Source organism: Giraffa tippelskirchi, chromosome 4 (genome assembly GCF_054371585.1).
Source record: "Giraffa tippelskirchi isolate mGirTip1 chromosome 4, T2T-mGirTip1v1.2.pri, whole genome shotgun sequence".
Classification (NCBI taxonomy): domain Eukaryota; kingdom Metazoa; phylum Chordata; class Mammalia; order Artiodactyla; family Giraffidae; genus Giraffa; species Giraffa tippelskirchi.
Genome location: NC_137278.1, coordinates 138,968,314 through 138,984,454, shown reverse-complemented (window position 1 = coordinate 138,984,454; position 16,141 = coordinate 138,968,314). Strand labels below are relative to the sequence as shown.

Sequence of the window (16,141 nt, the reverse complement as noted above, 5' to 3'; positions counted from 1 at the left end):
TTACACCACTCTTCAAAATCAAGTGGATTAATTTGTCTTTGCCAAAGATTTAGTCTCAGTCATGACTTTATTTCTGTTTTTGGATTTAAATAATTTTCTGGGGTTATAGCAGCTGTATTGTAAGGGTTAAGTTAGAAAACTGGGCTGTGAAGTTAGTCACACTTCTTGCAGCTGAACTTCAGTTTCTCTGCTTCAATATTTTTGTAAAATGAGGATATGAGGATAAACCTGGCACATAAAATAATATAAAAGGCTATATGAAGATGTTAGTGACTTAATGTTTCTAATGTGCCAGTAATTTCTAAATGCTATTACGTTTAAACAAACAAAAATACCCTTTAGAATTGTAACCCATGACTGTTTCCAGCCTTGGAGACCTTTACTTACATTTCCTCCTCATCTTCTTAAAATTCTTCCTGCAGTGCAGCGAGAGCCCTTCCTGATGACTCAGTGATTGGGCTCAGTAACTTAATACTTTTAGGTTCTGAGCCATTCTTCCATATTTTTACAAGGTTAAAACAACCTTACTTTTGGATTCTCTCCAACCTCCTTTGTAAGACAGGAATCAGGAGGAATGGAGTGAGGAAGATGGGTCATGAAGTAGCTAAGCTGCTTCCTGCTTAGTCACTCCTGACAGTCTCGCCTGCCAGAGGGTTATTGGGTGGATGGAGGTTGCTCCTCTTATATCTCAAACCAATGTAAGATTTTTCGTTTATGAAACAGGCTGCTGCTGTTTACTTTCTTTCAGTTCAGTTCAGTTCATTTGCTCAGTCATGTCTGACTCTTTGCGACCCCATGGACTGCAGCATGCCAGGCTTCCCAGTCCATCATCAACTCCTGCAGCCTACTCAGAATTATGTCCATTGAATTGGTGATGCCATCCAACCATCTTATCCTCTGTCATCCCCTTTTCTCCCACCTTCAATCTTTCCGAGCATCAGGGTCTTTTCCAGTTGAGTCAGTTCTTTGCAACAGGTGGCCAAAGTACTGGAGTTTCAGCTTAGCATCAGTCCTTCCAGTGAATACTCAGGTTTGATCACCTTTAGGATGGACTGGTTGGATCTCCTTGCAGTCCAAGGGACTCTCAAGAGTCTTCTCCAACACCACAGTTCAAAAGCATCAATTCTTTGGCACTCAGCTTTCTTTATCAGTTCAGTCGCTCAGTCGTGTCCGACTCTTTGTGACCCCATGAATTGCAGCACGCCAGGCCTCTCTGTCCATCACCAACTCCCGGAGTCTACCCAAACCCATGTCCATCGAGTCGGTGATGCCATCCAACCGTCTCATCCTCTGTTGTCCCCTTCTCCTCCTTTCTTTATAGCCTTATCCAAATCTAAACATGACCTTTTGTAGGGCAGGACTTCATACTTTTCTGATTGATAATGTTAAATCATTTGAGAGTTAGACTAACCTCATGAAAAATTTAAAATCTATTGATTTCTAAAAAGATTTATTTGGAAGTAATCTTAATGAAAATAAATCTTCTTTGGATAATACTAACTTAAACTATATGTTAGATTTTTCTTTTGGTTGTATACTCATTAGCTTCATTTAATTTTCAGCAGTATAATAATTTTTTATAACAAATAGCTATGTGTTAAAAATAATTAGCTCAGTACGTACATGAGAAATTTTACACTTTAACCCGATTTTTCTTTTTTCATCCAAGGGAAATACAAGGGAAATAAGTGACAAGTATCCTTTAAGGAGCTGAATTGTCATTTTAACCTGTGATCTGTTTCATTGTGATGGATGTTTTAAACATCAACTTGGGAAAATGACTGCATTGAACCTATCTCTCCCTGCCTTGATTAAAGAATTTTTATAATTTTTAAACATGAAAATATTAAAAGCTACCAGTTTTGTCATTTTGCAAAATGCTTATTGTTAACCATTTTCTCAGCAACTGGAATTTTTAAACCTATTTTGTTTAATTGCCTTTTATCTTCATTATGACTAATTTTCTTTAGATTTAACCTTTTTATAACATGTTTTGAATCTTAGAATTTTTCTCAAATCAGTTACTGACATTGAGCACCAAATGACTTTTCCTGATCTACTGAATCAGATTTGAAGGGGACATTAGTAATGAATACATCGTTTTTCTCTAATCAGCAGTCTTCAGAGGTTGGTTTGTTGTCTGTTGATTAAGAAAAAAACATCACCAATATAAGTTATTTTAAGTCCAAGGAGGAGCTAAACCACTGGCCAGTCATAAGCTACTAAAAGTCCAATCTGTTTAGATCTAGTTTCATTTGATTCCAGCCTATCCATTAGCCATCTTTTCCAAATCTTTCCCATCTTCCAAGATTCAGTCTTCTTTAACCATACTATGCTGTTTTGTTTGCAGTCTTCCAAAACTCCTGAAATAGCCAGCATTCTAAGTGCCATTAATCCACCCTTCTCCACTGATTATGATTTTTTCTTTAGAATTGTTATAAATAACATTTTGTATTTGTCTTCTGGCATTTACTATAAAGACATACCTTTTTATTGTGCTTTGCTTTATTGGATTTTGCAGGTACTGCATTTTTTATGAATTAAAGGTTTGTGGCAACCCTGCATCTAGCAAGGCCACTGGCACCATTTTTCCAACATTTGCTCACATTATATCTCTGTGCCACATTTTAGTAATTCTCACAGTATTTCAAACTTTTCATTATTATTGAATTTGTTATGGTGATTTGTGATTTTTGCTGTCACTGTGGTAAAAAGATGACTCACTGAAAGCTCAGGTGAGGGTTAGCATTTTTTAGAAATAACATTTTAAATTAATATATACATTTTTTTAGACATAATGCTATTGCAGACTTAATAGACTGTAGTACAGTGTAACCAGCTCTTTTTTTGAAGTATAATTGATTTAAAATACAGTATTTTAAATCAGTTTCAGATATACAGCAAAGTGATTCAGGTATTTACATGTATTTTTTCAGATTCTTTTCCATTATGGATTATTACAAGATTGAATGTAGTTTCCTATGCCACAAAGTAAATCCTTATTGTTTATCTATTTTATATATAGTGATGTGTATCTGTTAACCTCAAACTAATAATTTATCCTTCACCAGCTTCTCCTTCACGTTTGGAAACCATAAGTTTGTTTTCTATGTCTGTGAGTCTGTTTCTGTTTTGTAAGTAACTTCATTTGTATTATTTTTTAGATTCCACATATAAGTAATATAATGTCTTTCTTTGTCTGATTTACTTCTCTCAGTATGATTGATAATCTCTAGGTCCATCCATGTTGCTGAAAATGGCAATATTTCATGATTTTTATGGCTGAATAGTATTCCATTGTGGACATCTATCACATCTTATTTATCCATTCATCTGTATTTGAATGGACATTGCTTCTGTGTCTTGGCTATTGTAAATAGTGCTGCTGTGAACATTGGAGTGCATGTATCTGTTTGAATTAGAGTTTTCATCTTTTCCAAGTATATGCCCAAGAGTGGGATTGCTGGATCATATGGTGGCTCTGTTTTTAGTTTTTTAAGGAACTGCCACACTGTTTTCCATCAGTGGCTATACCAGTTTACATTCCCAGCAATAGTGTAAGAGGATTCTCTTTTCTCTGCACTTTCTTCAGCATTTATTATCTGCACTTTTTGATGATGGCCATTCTGACTGCTGTGAGCTGATTCTTTGTTGTAGTTTCAGTTTGCATTTCCCTAATAATTAGCGATGTTGAGCATCTTTTCGTGTGCCTGTTGTCCATCTGTATGTTTTCTTTGGAGAAATGTCTATGTAGATCTTCTGTCCATTTCTTAATTGGGTTTTTTTGGGTTTTGATATTGAGTTGATAGCTCAGTTGGCAAAGAATCTGCCTGCAATGCTGGAGACCTGGGTTCGATCATTGGGTTGGGAAGATCCCCTGGAGAAGGGAAAGGCTATCTATCCACTTCAGTATTCTTGGGCTTCCCCTGTGGCTCAGCTTGTGATGAATCCCCCTGCAATGCCGGAGACCTGGGTTCGGTCCCTGGGTTGTGAAGATCCCCTGAGAAGGGAAAGGCTACCAACTCCAGTATTCTGACTTGGAGAATTCCATGGACTGTGTAGTCCACGGGGTTACAAAGAGTCGAACACGACTGAATGACTTTCACTTTCATTGAGTTGTATGAACTGTTTTTATATCTTGGAAATTAACCGTTTGTTGGTCACATTGTTTGCAAATATTTTCTCCTAGTCCATTGGTTATCTGACATAACTTTTATATGCACAAGCCAGAAAATTCATGTGGTATTTGTTTTATTATGATGGTCTGAAACTGAACTCTCAGTATCTCTGAGGTGTGCCTGTATTTTGCCTTGCCTTATGGTTGTCTTAAACATATTACTCTGTTTTTTTCTTTTTATTGGAATCTAATTTCCTTTAGCAGGGTCTGCTGTATTACTGACCAAATCCAGTGCCTTGCACATAGTAGGTGAGTTCTAGTTGTCTGACAGGCACAGCTATCTGTCATTCAATCTGTCATTCAAATTTGTATCTGAATTTACAGACTTATTAATATCTGTAATCCTCAACCTACATTGATAAGATGCAAAATTTATTACCCAGGGTCCAAGCAAAGCAGAGATCCATCTTCATTTGTAAGCTGAGATGATCAGACCCATATACTATCATTAGGCCTTATTTTGCTTTAGATCTCTCTTTCCCTTCAGTATTTTATTATAAAAATCTTCAAACATTATTAATTATACAGTGCAAACCCATATACCAATCACCTAGATTCTCTAATTAGTATTTTGTTTTATTTGCTTTGGCATTTCTATCCATGCTTCTGTTCATCCATTAATTCATCTTACTTTTTGATGCATGGCAAGGTATATTGCAAATCTCAGTACACTTTACTTTCAGTACACTTTACTTCATCATGTATATGCCATTAACTTGAGTTTAATGTTTCTGACCCACCTCTAGTTTTTTAAAAAAAATAAAATATTACAGATATAGATAAAGCCCCTCTCAAATCCCTGCTGTCTCCCTCCCTTCTCAGAGTTCATTGTTATGTATTTTTAGTATATTTGTTTATATTCCTAAACTAAATAAACTTTTAATACATACATAAATGGTATCTCTAATTTCCTTTGCAACTTTTTTTTTTACTCAATATTGATTTGAGATTTATCCAGTTCCTGTATTTACTTTCAGTGGTACCTGGTTTTGGCATTTGGCATCAGTGAAAGATGTAGACTCTGGAATTGTTATGTTTATTTTTGTCTGTTGAGTATATTATGATTGGAAGACCAATAAGTTGGAAAGGGTAAAACAAAAATCACTTAAGTATTAATCTTTGATTGAACCCTATAAATTTATAAATTGATCTGTATTTATGGATGAGAATTAACAAACACTAATTCCTGAGGTTTTTTAGCATTTAACAACTTTATCATTAATTTTGGACTGACTTTTTTATGTGGCTGTAATAATTGTACCCACATATTGAATGTAGGTGGTTGAGATCTAATCCATGTGTTCATAATGCATTTCCTAGCAACCATCAGTGTTCTTTTTGGAGCTCTGTCTTTGCCAGTGCAGCATTGAGGAGGATATTTAAATATATCTTTTTCTATTATTATAGCACAAGAAGTAACATAGATTGCAATAGTTTTGACACTTTTTGCATTACTACAGGCCCAAATTAAAGGGTTTACATTTGCTTCAGTATTTAACATCATTATGCTGTCAACATTTTTTCCCAATCTCACCAACATGTTAGAAATTATGAATGTTTCCTTGTATATTAAGCCTCAATTGGAGTTGTGTTTTTAATTTACATTTTTATATGAATTTCATAAAAACTACGCAACATTTCACAGGTACTAATTGTATTTCACAGTTCTTCTTTAAAAGTGGTAAACTTTTATTTCCACCTTAATGATAAAATAGTTGCAAATATATACTAATTAATTTATCAGGCAACACTTACCTTACCCTTTTTTAACTTCCCAATCCTCTGTAATAACACTCCTTAATAGAATTTTCTGTGACGATGGGAATGTTTTATATTTGCACTATCGGATATGAAAGCCATTAAAGTGAAACTGAGGAACTGAATTTTTAACTTAATTAAAATTTAAATAGTCACATATGGCTAGAGGCTACTGTATTGGTCAGCACAGCTCTATAATCTCTACCATCCCAGTAAACTGCTCTTGCACTTATCCACTTCCACACGTTTCCAAATCCCATCAATATGTTTTGTCTGTTAGCCTCTTTAATGTTTCTCTGACATTTGATTGACTGTCATTATTTTACAAACCTTTTCCTTCATTCTCTCCTGATTCATAGCCTTCCTTATTGTCACTTTATGACTGATACTGATGTTTTTAGATGTCTACTTTGGACTGTCTTTTCATTCTTGCATTATACATTCTTTCAGAACTGACTTTAGCTATTCATTCAACATTTACTGAATATCGACTCTATCAGGTACTGGAGCGGGAAAGAACTTACCCTTTCTTCTAGGAACTCCTCTGGCCTCAGCTTGCTTTAGTGCTGAAGATAAGATCTCTCTTCCTCCTCTGTTTCCTTCTCCTAAGGGCTAGACTCAGTACTCCACTTCCTTTTGATAGGTGCCTCAAATTACATATTGGGCTTCCCTGATAGCTCAGTTGGTAAAGAATCCACCTGCAACGCAGGAGATCCCAGTTTGATTCCTGGGTCGGGAAGATCCCCTGGAGAAGGGAAGGGCTACCCACTCTAGTATTCTGGCCTGGAGGATTCCGTGGACTCTATAGTCCATAGGGTTGCACAGAGTTGTCGTAGGCGAATGAGCGAGTTTCACTTGCACCTCACTTGAATTACATATTAGGTACTGACCTTATCTCCCATTCCCAGTTCCCTCCCTGTTGAAATAAAACCTTCTACCCATGATTTTTTATATTATTATATCCATATTGCTTCTTAATTACTCTGAATTAAGCCTCTAATCTCATCTTTCTTTAGTACATCGTGTGACATTCATAGTTCCAGTTCTCAGGAACCCCATAGCATTGATTCCTAACCATTCTTTCCCTGATGTATCAAAAGGACCCACTTCCAGCTTCCCTCATAGCTCAGTTGACAAAGAATCCGCCTGCAATGCAGGAGACCCCAGCTTGATTCCTGGGCCAGGACGATCCACTGGAGAAGGGATAGGCTACCCACTCCAGTATTCTTGGGCTTCCCTTATGGCTCAGCTGGTAAAGAATCCGCCTGCAGTGTGGGAGACCTGGGTTCCATCCCTGGGTTGGGAAGATTCACTGGAGAAGGGAAGGACTACCCACTCCAGTATTCCGGCCTGGAGAATTCCATGGACTTTATAGTCCACGGGGTCGCAAAGAGTCGGATGTGACTGAGCGACTTCCACTTTCTTCTCACTTTTTCCTGCTTGTGGATTTTTATCTGCTAATTGTTTATAGGTTGAGATCTAATTTCCCTAAAAGAAAGCTCTTCATGGCCTACTTTGAGAGTGAGCATGCTTTAAGCTATACCAAGCCAATTGAATTTCTCCAAAATGCTGTTTCATTTTCCTCCTCCATATTTTCCTAACACGAACTCCTCATGTTTAAAGAATTGGTTCTTGAGATGGTGGATGTGGTCTTCATATTGATTTTTTTTCAATTTGTACATAGTTAATGTCAGTAGAAAGTGAAGTATGACTTGAGATAAAACTAAAACCAAAATAAAAGCATTAATGATGTAATTTTAAATAGAGTCATCGATGTTAGAAATATAACTGGATGTTAAACATTAAAGAAGTTATAATACCATTTTCTAATACTCCCTTCTCTAGACAAAGCTAGAATGTTTTTTCTTTTTCCATCATCAGCATCACTATTTTTAACATACATTAAATGCTTCCTGTAGAGCAGGAACTATACTGAGTGCTCTTTATTATCTCAATCCTTACAACAGCATAGTTAGGTCTATAAGTACTGAAACTGTGGCACAGAAGGTACGTAACTTTCCCTTGCTTGTTTTTCAGTTGTGTGATTCTTCTCAGTAGTCTATCAAAGTGGCTTGTATCATTTTGCATTCCCACCAACAGTGAATGAGAGTTCTTACTGCTCTGCATTCTCACCAGAAATTAGGGTTGTCATTGTTTGGGATTTTAACAATTCTAATAGGTGTGTAGTGGTATCTCATTTCATCATTATTTTAATTTTCAGTACACTTAATGACATATCGGAGAAGGCAATGGCACCCCACTCCAGTACTCTTGCCTGGAGAATCCTAGGGACGGCAGAGCCTGGTGGGCTGCCGTCTATGGGGTCGCACAGAGTCGGACGCGACTTAGCAGCAGCAGCAGCAATGACATATGATGTTTGAACATCTTTTCATTTGCTTATTTGCTATCTAAATGTCTTCTTTGGTGAGGTTTGGCTCTTTTGCCCGTTTTTAAAATTGAGCTTGTCTTTATTACTGAGTTTTAAGAATTTTATTGTATATTTTGGATACCAGTAATTTGTCGGATATATGCTTTGCAGTGATTCTTCTCCCAGTGTGTAACTTGTCTGTTTATTCTTTTAACATTGTCTATCCCAGAGATATTTTTAATTTTAATGAGATCCATTTTTTCTTTCTTGGAATATACTTTTGGTGTTATCACCCAGATTTTTTCTTCTGTTTATCTTCTAAAAGAATTATAGTTCTGTATTTTACATTTAGGTCTATAGTCCATTGTGAGTTAATCTGTCTAGATTTTGCACGTAAATGGTCAGTTCCTCCAGCACCATTAGTTGACTAGTCTTTCTTTTTGAATTGCCTTTGCTCCCTTGTCAAAGATCAGTTGTAATTTGTATGAATCTATTTCTGGGCTCTTTATTCTGTACAACTGATCTCTTTGTTCTTTCAATAATACCATACAGTCTTGATTACTGTGGCTTTATAATAAGTTGAGTGTCAGTTCTAGGACTTTGTTGTTTTTCTTTAATACTGCGTTGACCATTCTGGGTCTTTTGCCTTTCCATATAAACTTTAGAAGCAGTTTGTCAGTAATCCACAAGATTACTTGTTGCAATTTTGGTGTAGTGACTGAATTTATAGATCAAGTTGGGAAGAACTGGTGTCTTAACAATAGTGAGTCTTCTTATCCATGAATGTAGACTATATCTCCATTTACAAACACTTACATAGGAGATATCGCAGGTTCAGTTCCAAACCACTGTAATAAAGCAGATATCATAATAAAGCAAGTCACATGAATTTTTTGGCTTCCCAATGCATATAAAAGTTAGGTTTACACTATGTAGTCTATTAAGTGTGCAATGGCTGTATGTCTATAAAAAACAGTGTGCCTAGCTTATTAAAAATACTTTATTGCTAAAAAATGCTAGCCTTTGGTGAGGCTAAATCTTTTTGTTGGTGAAGGGTTTGAAATATTGTATGAATTACTAAAATGTGACACAGTGAGCAAATGCTCTTGGAAAGAGGTGCCAGTAGCCCTGCTTGGTGCAAGGTTGCCATAAACATTCAGTTTATTAAAAAACACTGCAAACAAACACTACAAAGCACAATAAAGCAAAAGTGCAATAAAATGAGGTATGCTGAAATTTATAGCTTCTTTGATTTATATCATTAGTGCTTTATAGTTTTTCTCATATAGATCATGTATCTGTTTTGTTAGATTTATACTAATTTTTTCAGTGCTGTGTTGTTTTTAATTTCAAATTACAATTTTTCATTTCTAGTATATAGGAAAGCAATTGACATTTGTGTATTAACCTTATGTCCTACAATTTTGCTCTGATCACTTACTAGTTCTACTAATTTTTTGGTCAGTTTGGGATTTTCTACACAACAGGGTCACCTGCAAACAAGGAGAGTTTTATTTCTCCGTTCCTAATTGGTACACCTTTTCTTGTCTTATTGTATTAGCTGTGTTTGGTACAGTGTTGAATAGTTTATAGAGGGGATACCCTCATTTCCTGTCTTGGGAGGAGGACATATATTTTCTTACCGTGATTTAGCAATAAGGTTATTTTGGATGTTTTTTTTAATCAAGTTGAGGAAGTTCTTTATCCCTAGTTGGACAGAGAGTTTTGTTATGAATGAATGTTGAATTTTTTTCAAATGCTTTTCTGCATCTATTGATATGATCATGTGATTTTTCTTTTCTTAGCGTATTGATGAGATGGATTGCATTAATTTATTTTCAGATGTTGAAACAACCTTGCATAACTGGAATAAATCCCACTTGGTTGTTATGTATGGTGGTGGTGGTGGTTTAATTGCTAAGTCATGTCTGACTCTTGTGACCCCATGGACTGTAGCCTGACAGGCTCCTCTGCTCAGGGGATTCTCCAGACAAGAATACTGGAGTGGGTTGCCATTTCCTTCTTCAGGGTATCTTCCCAACCCAGGAATCAAACCTGCGCCTACTGCATTGCAGGTAGATTCTTTACTGACTGAGCTAAGAGGGAAGCCCCTGTTGTTATGTATAATTCTTTTCATTGTATTTTGGGTTTGAGAATTTTTTGGTATCTATGTTTATGAAAGATAAAGGTCTGTAACTTTTCTTCCTAGTAATGTCTTTGATTTTGGTAGTAGGGTATGCTGACCTCATAGAACCCAGGAAATGTCCCCTCTGCTTCTGTTTACTAGAAGTGATTATAAAGAATTGGCATCACTTCTTTTAATATGTGGTGATTTATCAGCAGAACCACTTGGGCTTAGTGCTTTCTGTTTCGAAAGTTATTAATTGTTAATTGAATTTATTTCATAGTAAAAGCTTATTTAGATTATGTATCTTTCTTGTTTGAGTTTTGCTAGACTATTTTTCAAGGAATTGGTTCATTTCATCTGATTTATCAAATTACTGGGCATAGAGGTATCATAATATTCCTTTATTATAAATGCTTGAAAAGTGAATAGTGGTGACCCCATTTCAATTTGATATTGATAATTTGTGTCTTTGCTCTTTTTTTCTTGGTTAGCCTGGCTAGAAGTTTATCAATTCGATTACTCTTTTCAAAGAACCAGCTTTTGATTTTGTTAATTTTCTAATTTTCTTTTCTTAATTTCATTGATCTCTGCTATAATTTTTATTATTTTCTTCTACTTACTCTGCATTTAATTTGCTCTTCTTTTTCTAGTATTCTAGCTTATTACGTTATTTATTCCATATCTTCTTTTCTAACATTCATTTAATGCTATAAATTTTCTCTGAGCACTGTTTTTGCTGCATCTCACAAATTTTGATAAGTTATATTTTCAACATATTTTAAAATTTCTGTTGAGATGACTTCTTTGACTTGGGTGTTATTTATCAATAGCAGTATGTTGTTTAATGGAGCTTCCCAGGTAGCACTAGTGGTAAAGAACCTGCTTGCCAATGCAGGAGATGTAAGAGATGCGAGTTCAATCCCTGGGTCAGGAAGATCCCCTGGAGGAGGGCATGGCAACCCACTCCAGTGTTCTTACCCAGAGAATCCCATGGACAGAGGAGCCTGACAGGCTACAGTCCATAGCATTGCAAAGAGTTGGACACAGCTGAAGCATCTTAACATGCATGCACGTATGTTGTTTAATCTCCAAATATTTAGGGATTTTTCTAGCCATCTTTCTTTGGAATTTTAACTTAATTCCACTGTGGTCTGAGAGCATACTTCTTTTAAATTTGCTAAGGCATGTTTTATGGCCTGAAATGTGGTCTATCTTGATGCATGTTCCATGTGAGCTTAAGAATGTGTAAAGTCCAAAACAAGTTTCACTAGGTCCAAATTAAGATTTCTGCAAGGGCTGAACTTACTGTGGACACTCCAAGGAAGAATCTCTTTCCTGGCCTTTTCCAGTTTCTGGAGGCTACCTGTGCTCTTTGGCTGGTAAGGTAGCTCCCTTCTCCTACCCTACGACTATCTTTAAAAGTCATCACTCAGCCTCTGTTTCTGTGATCATATTTCCTCTCTTTTTCTGCATTTTGTTTTTAAGAACGTATGTGGTTACATTTTATTTACCTGGATAATCCAGGATAATCTCTCCTTCTCAAAATCCTTAATATAAACACACCTGCAAGGTCTCTTGTACCATGTGAGGTAACATATCCATGGTTCCAGGAATTAGGATGTGAACATCTTGGCTGTGGGGTTGGAGGATGTTCTTCAGTTCACCACGGTAGTAGAGTCAGGATTTGAACTTGATACACCTGCTCTTGGAGCCACTTCTGTGCTCTTTCTGGCTTTCCTATCACCTTCCACATCTAGATAGCTCCTTTATGGTGTGTTTTACTTGTCTGTGTTTACCTTTAGCATTAGGATGTGTACAGAACACATCCTTTTAAACCAAATGAATTCAGATCAAGGAAATTATGTGGAATCTTGAGGTATCAACAACAGAGAAAAGAATTGTTTTTGATTCCTCAGTCTTTTAAGGCTGTGTGTGTGTCTGACTTTTGCAGTTTATTCATTTACCTCCTAATATTAATATAAATTATAAATTAAGTATTAAGATAAGTATATGCATATTTACCTAAATTCAAGTAGTTTCCTGTGACTAATGGCTGTGTAATTGCTATGATTCCACCAAACTACTATTATGGAACTGTAGTATATATCCTAAAGATGTTTGTCTGAAATGAAAATTCTAACAACTCATTTTTTCCTGAAGTTTTGGTCTCTTTTTGTGGGACTAGAGGTAAGAACTAGAATGATGTACATTTTAGAGGAGTTCTGTATCATAGTTTGTTATGCCAAATAGTCTTGCTTCAGTCACTGGACAGCATAATTAATAGTAAAAAATTTTGGTAGTTTATCATGTCCTTTTATTCCTAGAAGCACTTTATGAGCCTTCAGCTATTAACACGTCTATAGTCAGATACTGTGTTAAACCACATTTAGATAGTGTTTTCATTATGCTGGCAAATTTAACTATATTACTATGCAGTATATGTGAGCCCCACCCAAACTTTAACCTGTTTCCATTTTGATGAGGTCCAATCAAGAGAAAAAGCAACAACAAAAAAATCTTCCTGTGTGGCCTGTAGATATCAAGTCTGAAGATTATTAATACATTTCCAACTTGGGACCATAAGCAAACAAACTCTTCCACAGATAACTACACCCTTCCTGTTTGGGATTGAGTTTACTGTGGAACAGATTTCGGAAATATGTTTCTGACCGTTGTGCATTTTATTTATAAAACTTTGGAGGGTGAGGTCCTTCCTTTAACAAAAAACTAATGATTTCCTGTCTAATGCCCAACCAGTGCATTTTAAGCAGTCTTTTTAGAAAATTTACCCTGTGGTACAGAATTACATTGCTTTGAGAAGTTCTGATTGTTCTTGTCAGCTAATGTACAAAAATTTGTCTTTTCAATGAATAATTCAAAAAGGACTTACAATTAAAAAATAAAACACAGCCTTTAAATGCTTTTATTATCTTGTCTCCAGAGTGAGAATAGTTTGCAGTTTAAATAAATGCATGAACACATTTTAAATATGGTTTTACTTTTGATATGCAAATCTGTACTACATTTATGTTCTGTAAATATGCTAAATGAAAAGTTACAGTTTAGGTAAAACAGATTTACATTAAAGAATTTGCAGGTTAATTCACAGTGTAACCTTATCCTCATCTAAGTACATCTGCTATAAAGAAGCCTATAAAATTTAGGCCACCCACAAAGTGGTCTGCTGAGGCCAATGGTTGGTGTTAGAATGCTGTTATTATGTGGGTTGACTGGTTTGGTAAGGAATTTACCTCCACTAAGACTGTAAAAAACATCATGGTTCTGACTTCCCCCAAGGGGACTGCATTGGCTTGACTTAGGTTAGATACTCTGTGTTTGTTAGACCAGTTACTGTGCTCTATTGCCTTGACATCCTATGTAATATTATGTGGATGGTATACTGTTTCCTAAGTTGGTTTATTAGAGTAGTCAGTAATATTAATTCTGGGTCATGTAAACCTTGATATAAACTGGAAAAAACATTTGGTTTAAATAGTCGAATTAAATTTAATGGCTATTAGGGGTAAATTTCATTCACTATTTAGAAAAAAGGTGTGTGTGTTTCAGTGTTGAGATGGAGAAGGCAAACTGAGGATTTTATATATTTTAATTTCTGGGTCATTTGAAGAACTTATTCTTTGGAGCTTATGAATTGTTTTCAAGAGCACAGAAGTGAATTTAGTATAATTTGGCAACCTGGTACTGAGAGTCAAAAACAAATACTCTTCTTTAAATAGCTATTTTAAGGGATAAAAAAATATTGCAGATATTTGAAAATAACAGCACCAATCACCATGACTAGCAGTGATCATTTGAGGAATGAGAACTATCATGAATGAAGCAATGTCTCAAATCACTTCTAAGGTTTTAAAAAGTGAATAAAATCCCTTTTCAGAGAATGAACATGTTGATTGTTTTTGTTAAGTTTGGAAAAATTAAAACAGTACTTTTAAATCAGATAATTTGTGTTTAATTTTCATGGAGACTTATCTAATTTTACTTTAAATACATGAATTACAGAGTATGAAAAATAACATAGAAATCTAAAATGCATTTTGTGACTGCAAACTAAGGAAATAACATTTAGTGTGGAGAAAATTTAGCAGTTTTTAGACAGGAAATAGTATTTGATTGCCATTGGTAAAAATTATATATACATATCGAAATAAAATATTAAAATATATACATTTAAGTGGAAAATATATACATGTATACATGCATATACTATATATACATCTGTGTGTACCCATGTGTATGCATGAACATGTGGGTGTATAACATACTGTTTTGATCTGAATTCTGCCTTGGTGATTTTAATTATGGTCAAATATTTATAACTTGAAAAGCTTTTTTCAAATAAATACTTTGAGCCTTCTTATAGTTGTTTGTTGTATACTAAACAGAATTTTGAATCTATTATCTGGTCATGATTCAGACAAATAATCGGCAGTTAGGGGCTTGTAATCTTATTTCTTCCAAACAAGTAAATGAATAAAGCTATCATCATGTCTTACCTAGCTGTCATTTGTTCTTAGTTCTTCTCATTTCTAGTCGTATGTCCTATTAGTAGACTGCATTATGCTTGAGAAATGCTATGCCTAACTTCTATAGTCAGTGATGTGGTATATCAGTGCTTTTTTCTCTTGCCAGCAAACCTCAGAGATAGTGGTTTAAATGGCCTTTGGCAGTAGTGTTTCCTCAGAGCAGGAGAGGTTTTGTGTCTCCCTTTTAGATTTCAGTATCATAATTCTGTCGACTGAATCATCTCAATGTTTGTCTAATTATTCTTAGTAACCACAGTGTATTTATCTTTCTAGGTTTACCGACAAGACTGTGAAACTTTTGGGATGGTTGTGAAAATGCTGATTGAAAAAGATCCTTCATTAGAGAAGTCTATACAGTTTGCATTGAGACAGAATTTACATGAAATAGGTGAGCGGTGTGTTGAAGAACTCAAGCATTTTATTGCAGAGTATGACACCTCTAGTCAAGATTTTGGAGAGCCGTTTTAGATTGCTTTCTCAGGCAAAAAAAAATTTCTAGATTTTTTTCCCCTGGATTGTGTAAATCCTTAATATATGTAATTTTTGTGAAGAGAAATACTTTATGATAGTTGACCATATTTCCAATATCAAATAAACATTAAATAGTCTGTTTAAGATATTTTAATTAGAATCTTTTTTATCTACATGTAGAGCCTTTTAATCCATACTTATCTTTTTTTTTTCCCCTCTCCTAAAACGATGGATCAATTAATTTTTCAAGCTCTCTTGAAAATGCAGTCCAAGATTTCTGTACTTATAGGACATGTCCTGTAGTCTTCCATTGTTATGTGATCATTTGTTTGGTCACACTAGTGTAATTTATAGGTTAGAATACATTCCACTTAAACATTTGTAGTCTTTTTGCATTTCATAGTCAGTGATACCATGTGAAAATGTTAGAATTCTGAGTTGTGTTTTATTGACTTGTTGCTTGCTTACCTTAGGCTTTGTAACTTTCAGTATGTTTAAGTATATTCAAATAAACTGAATACTTTGGTATCTTGGGGAATATTTGCTTTGAGGATAATTCTCATTGTGATAAAATAGAGCATTTAAATCTCTGAAAGACACCTCATAATAAAATCCTGTTTTCCAAGTAAATGAACTCAAATGTCTTCTGTTAAAATAATCCTGAAACGCCAGACTAGTCTCACTGATGTGTGAGT

The 16,141-nt window shown here is 35.1% G+C and overlaps 1 protein-coding gene across 16 annotated transcripts in view; it reads left to right on the top strand.

Moving 5' to 3' along the window:
* PPHLN1 (periphilin 1) overlaps nt 1-16,076 on the top strand; it is a 164,152-nt gene extending 148,076 nt beyond the window's left edge. For all 16 annotated transcript variants that reach the window (XM_081593692.1, XM_081593689.1, XM_081593690.1 and 13 more), the window contains one exon: nt 15,249-16,076. In XM_081593692.1, the coding sequence (XP_081449818.1) occupies nt 15,249-15,443 (195 nt within the window). In that variant the 3' untranslated portion in view covers nt 15,444-16,076. The remainder of the gene's footprint in view (nt 1-15,248) is intronic.
* Nucleotides 16,077-16,141: the final 65 nt, after the last annotated feature.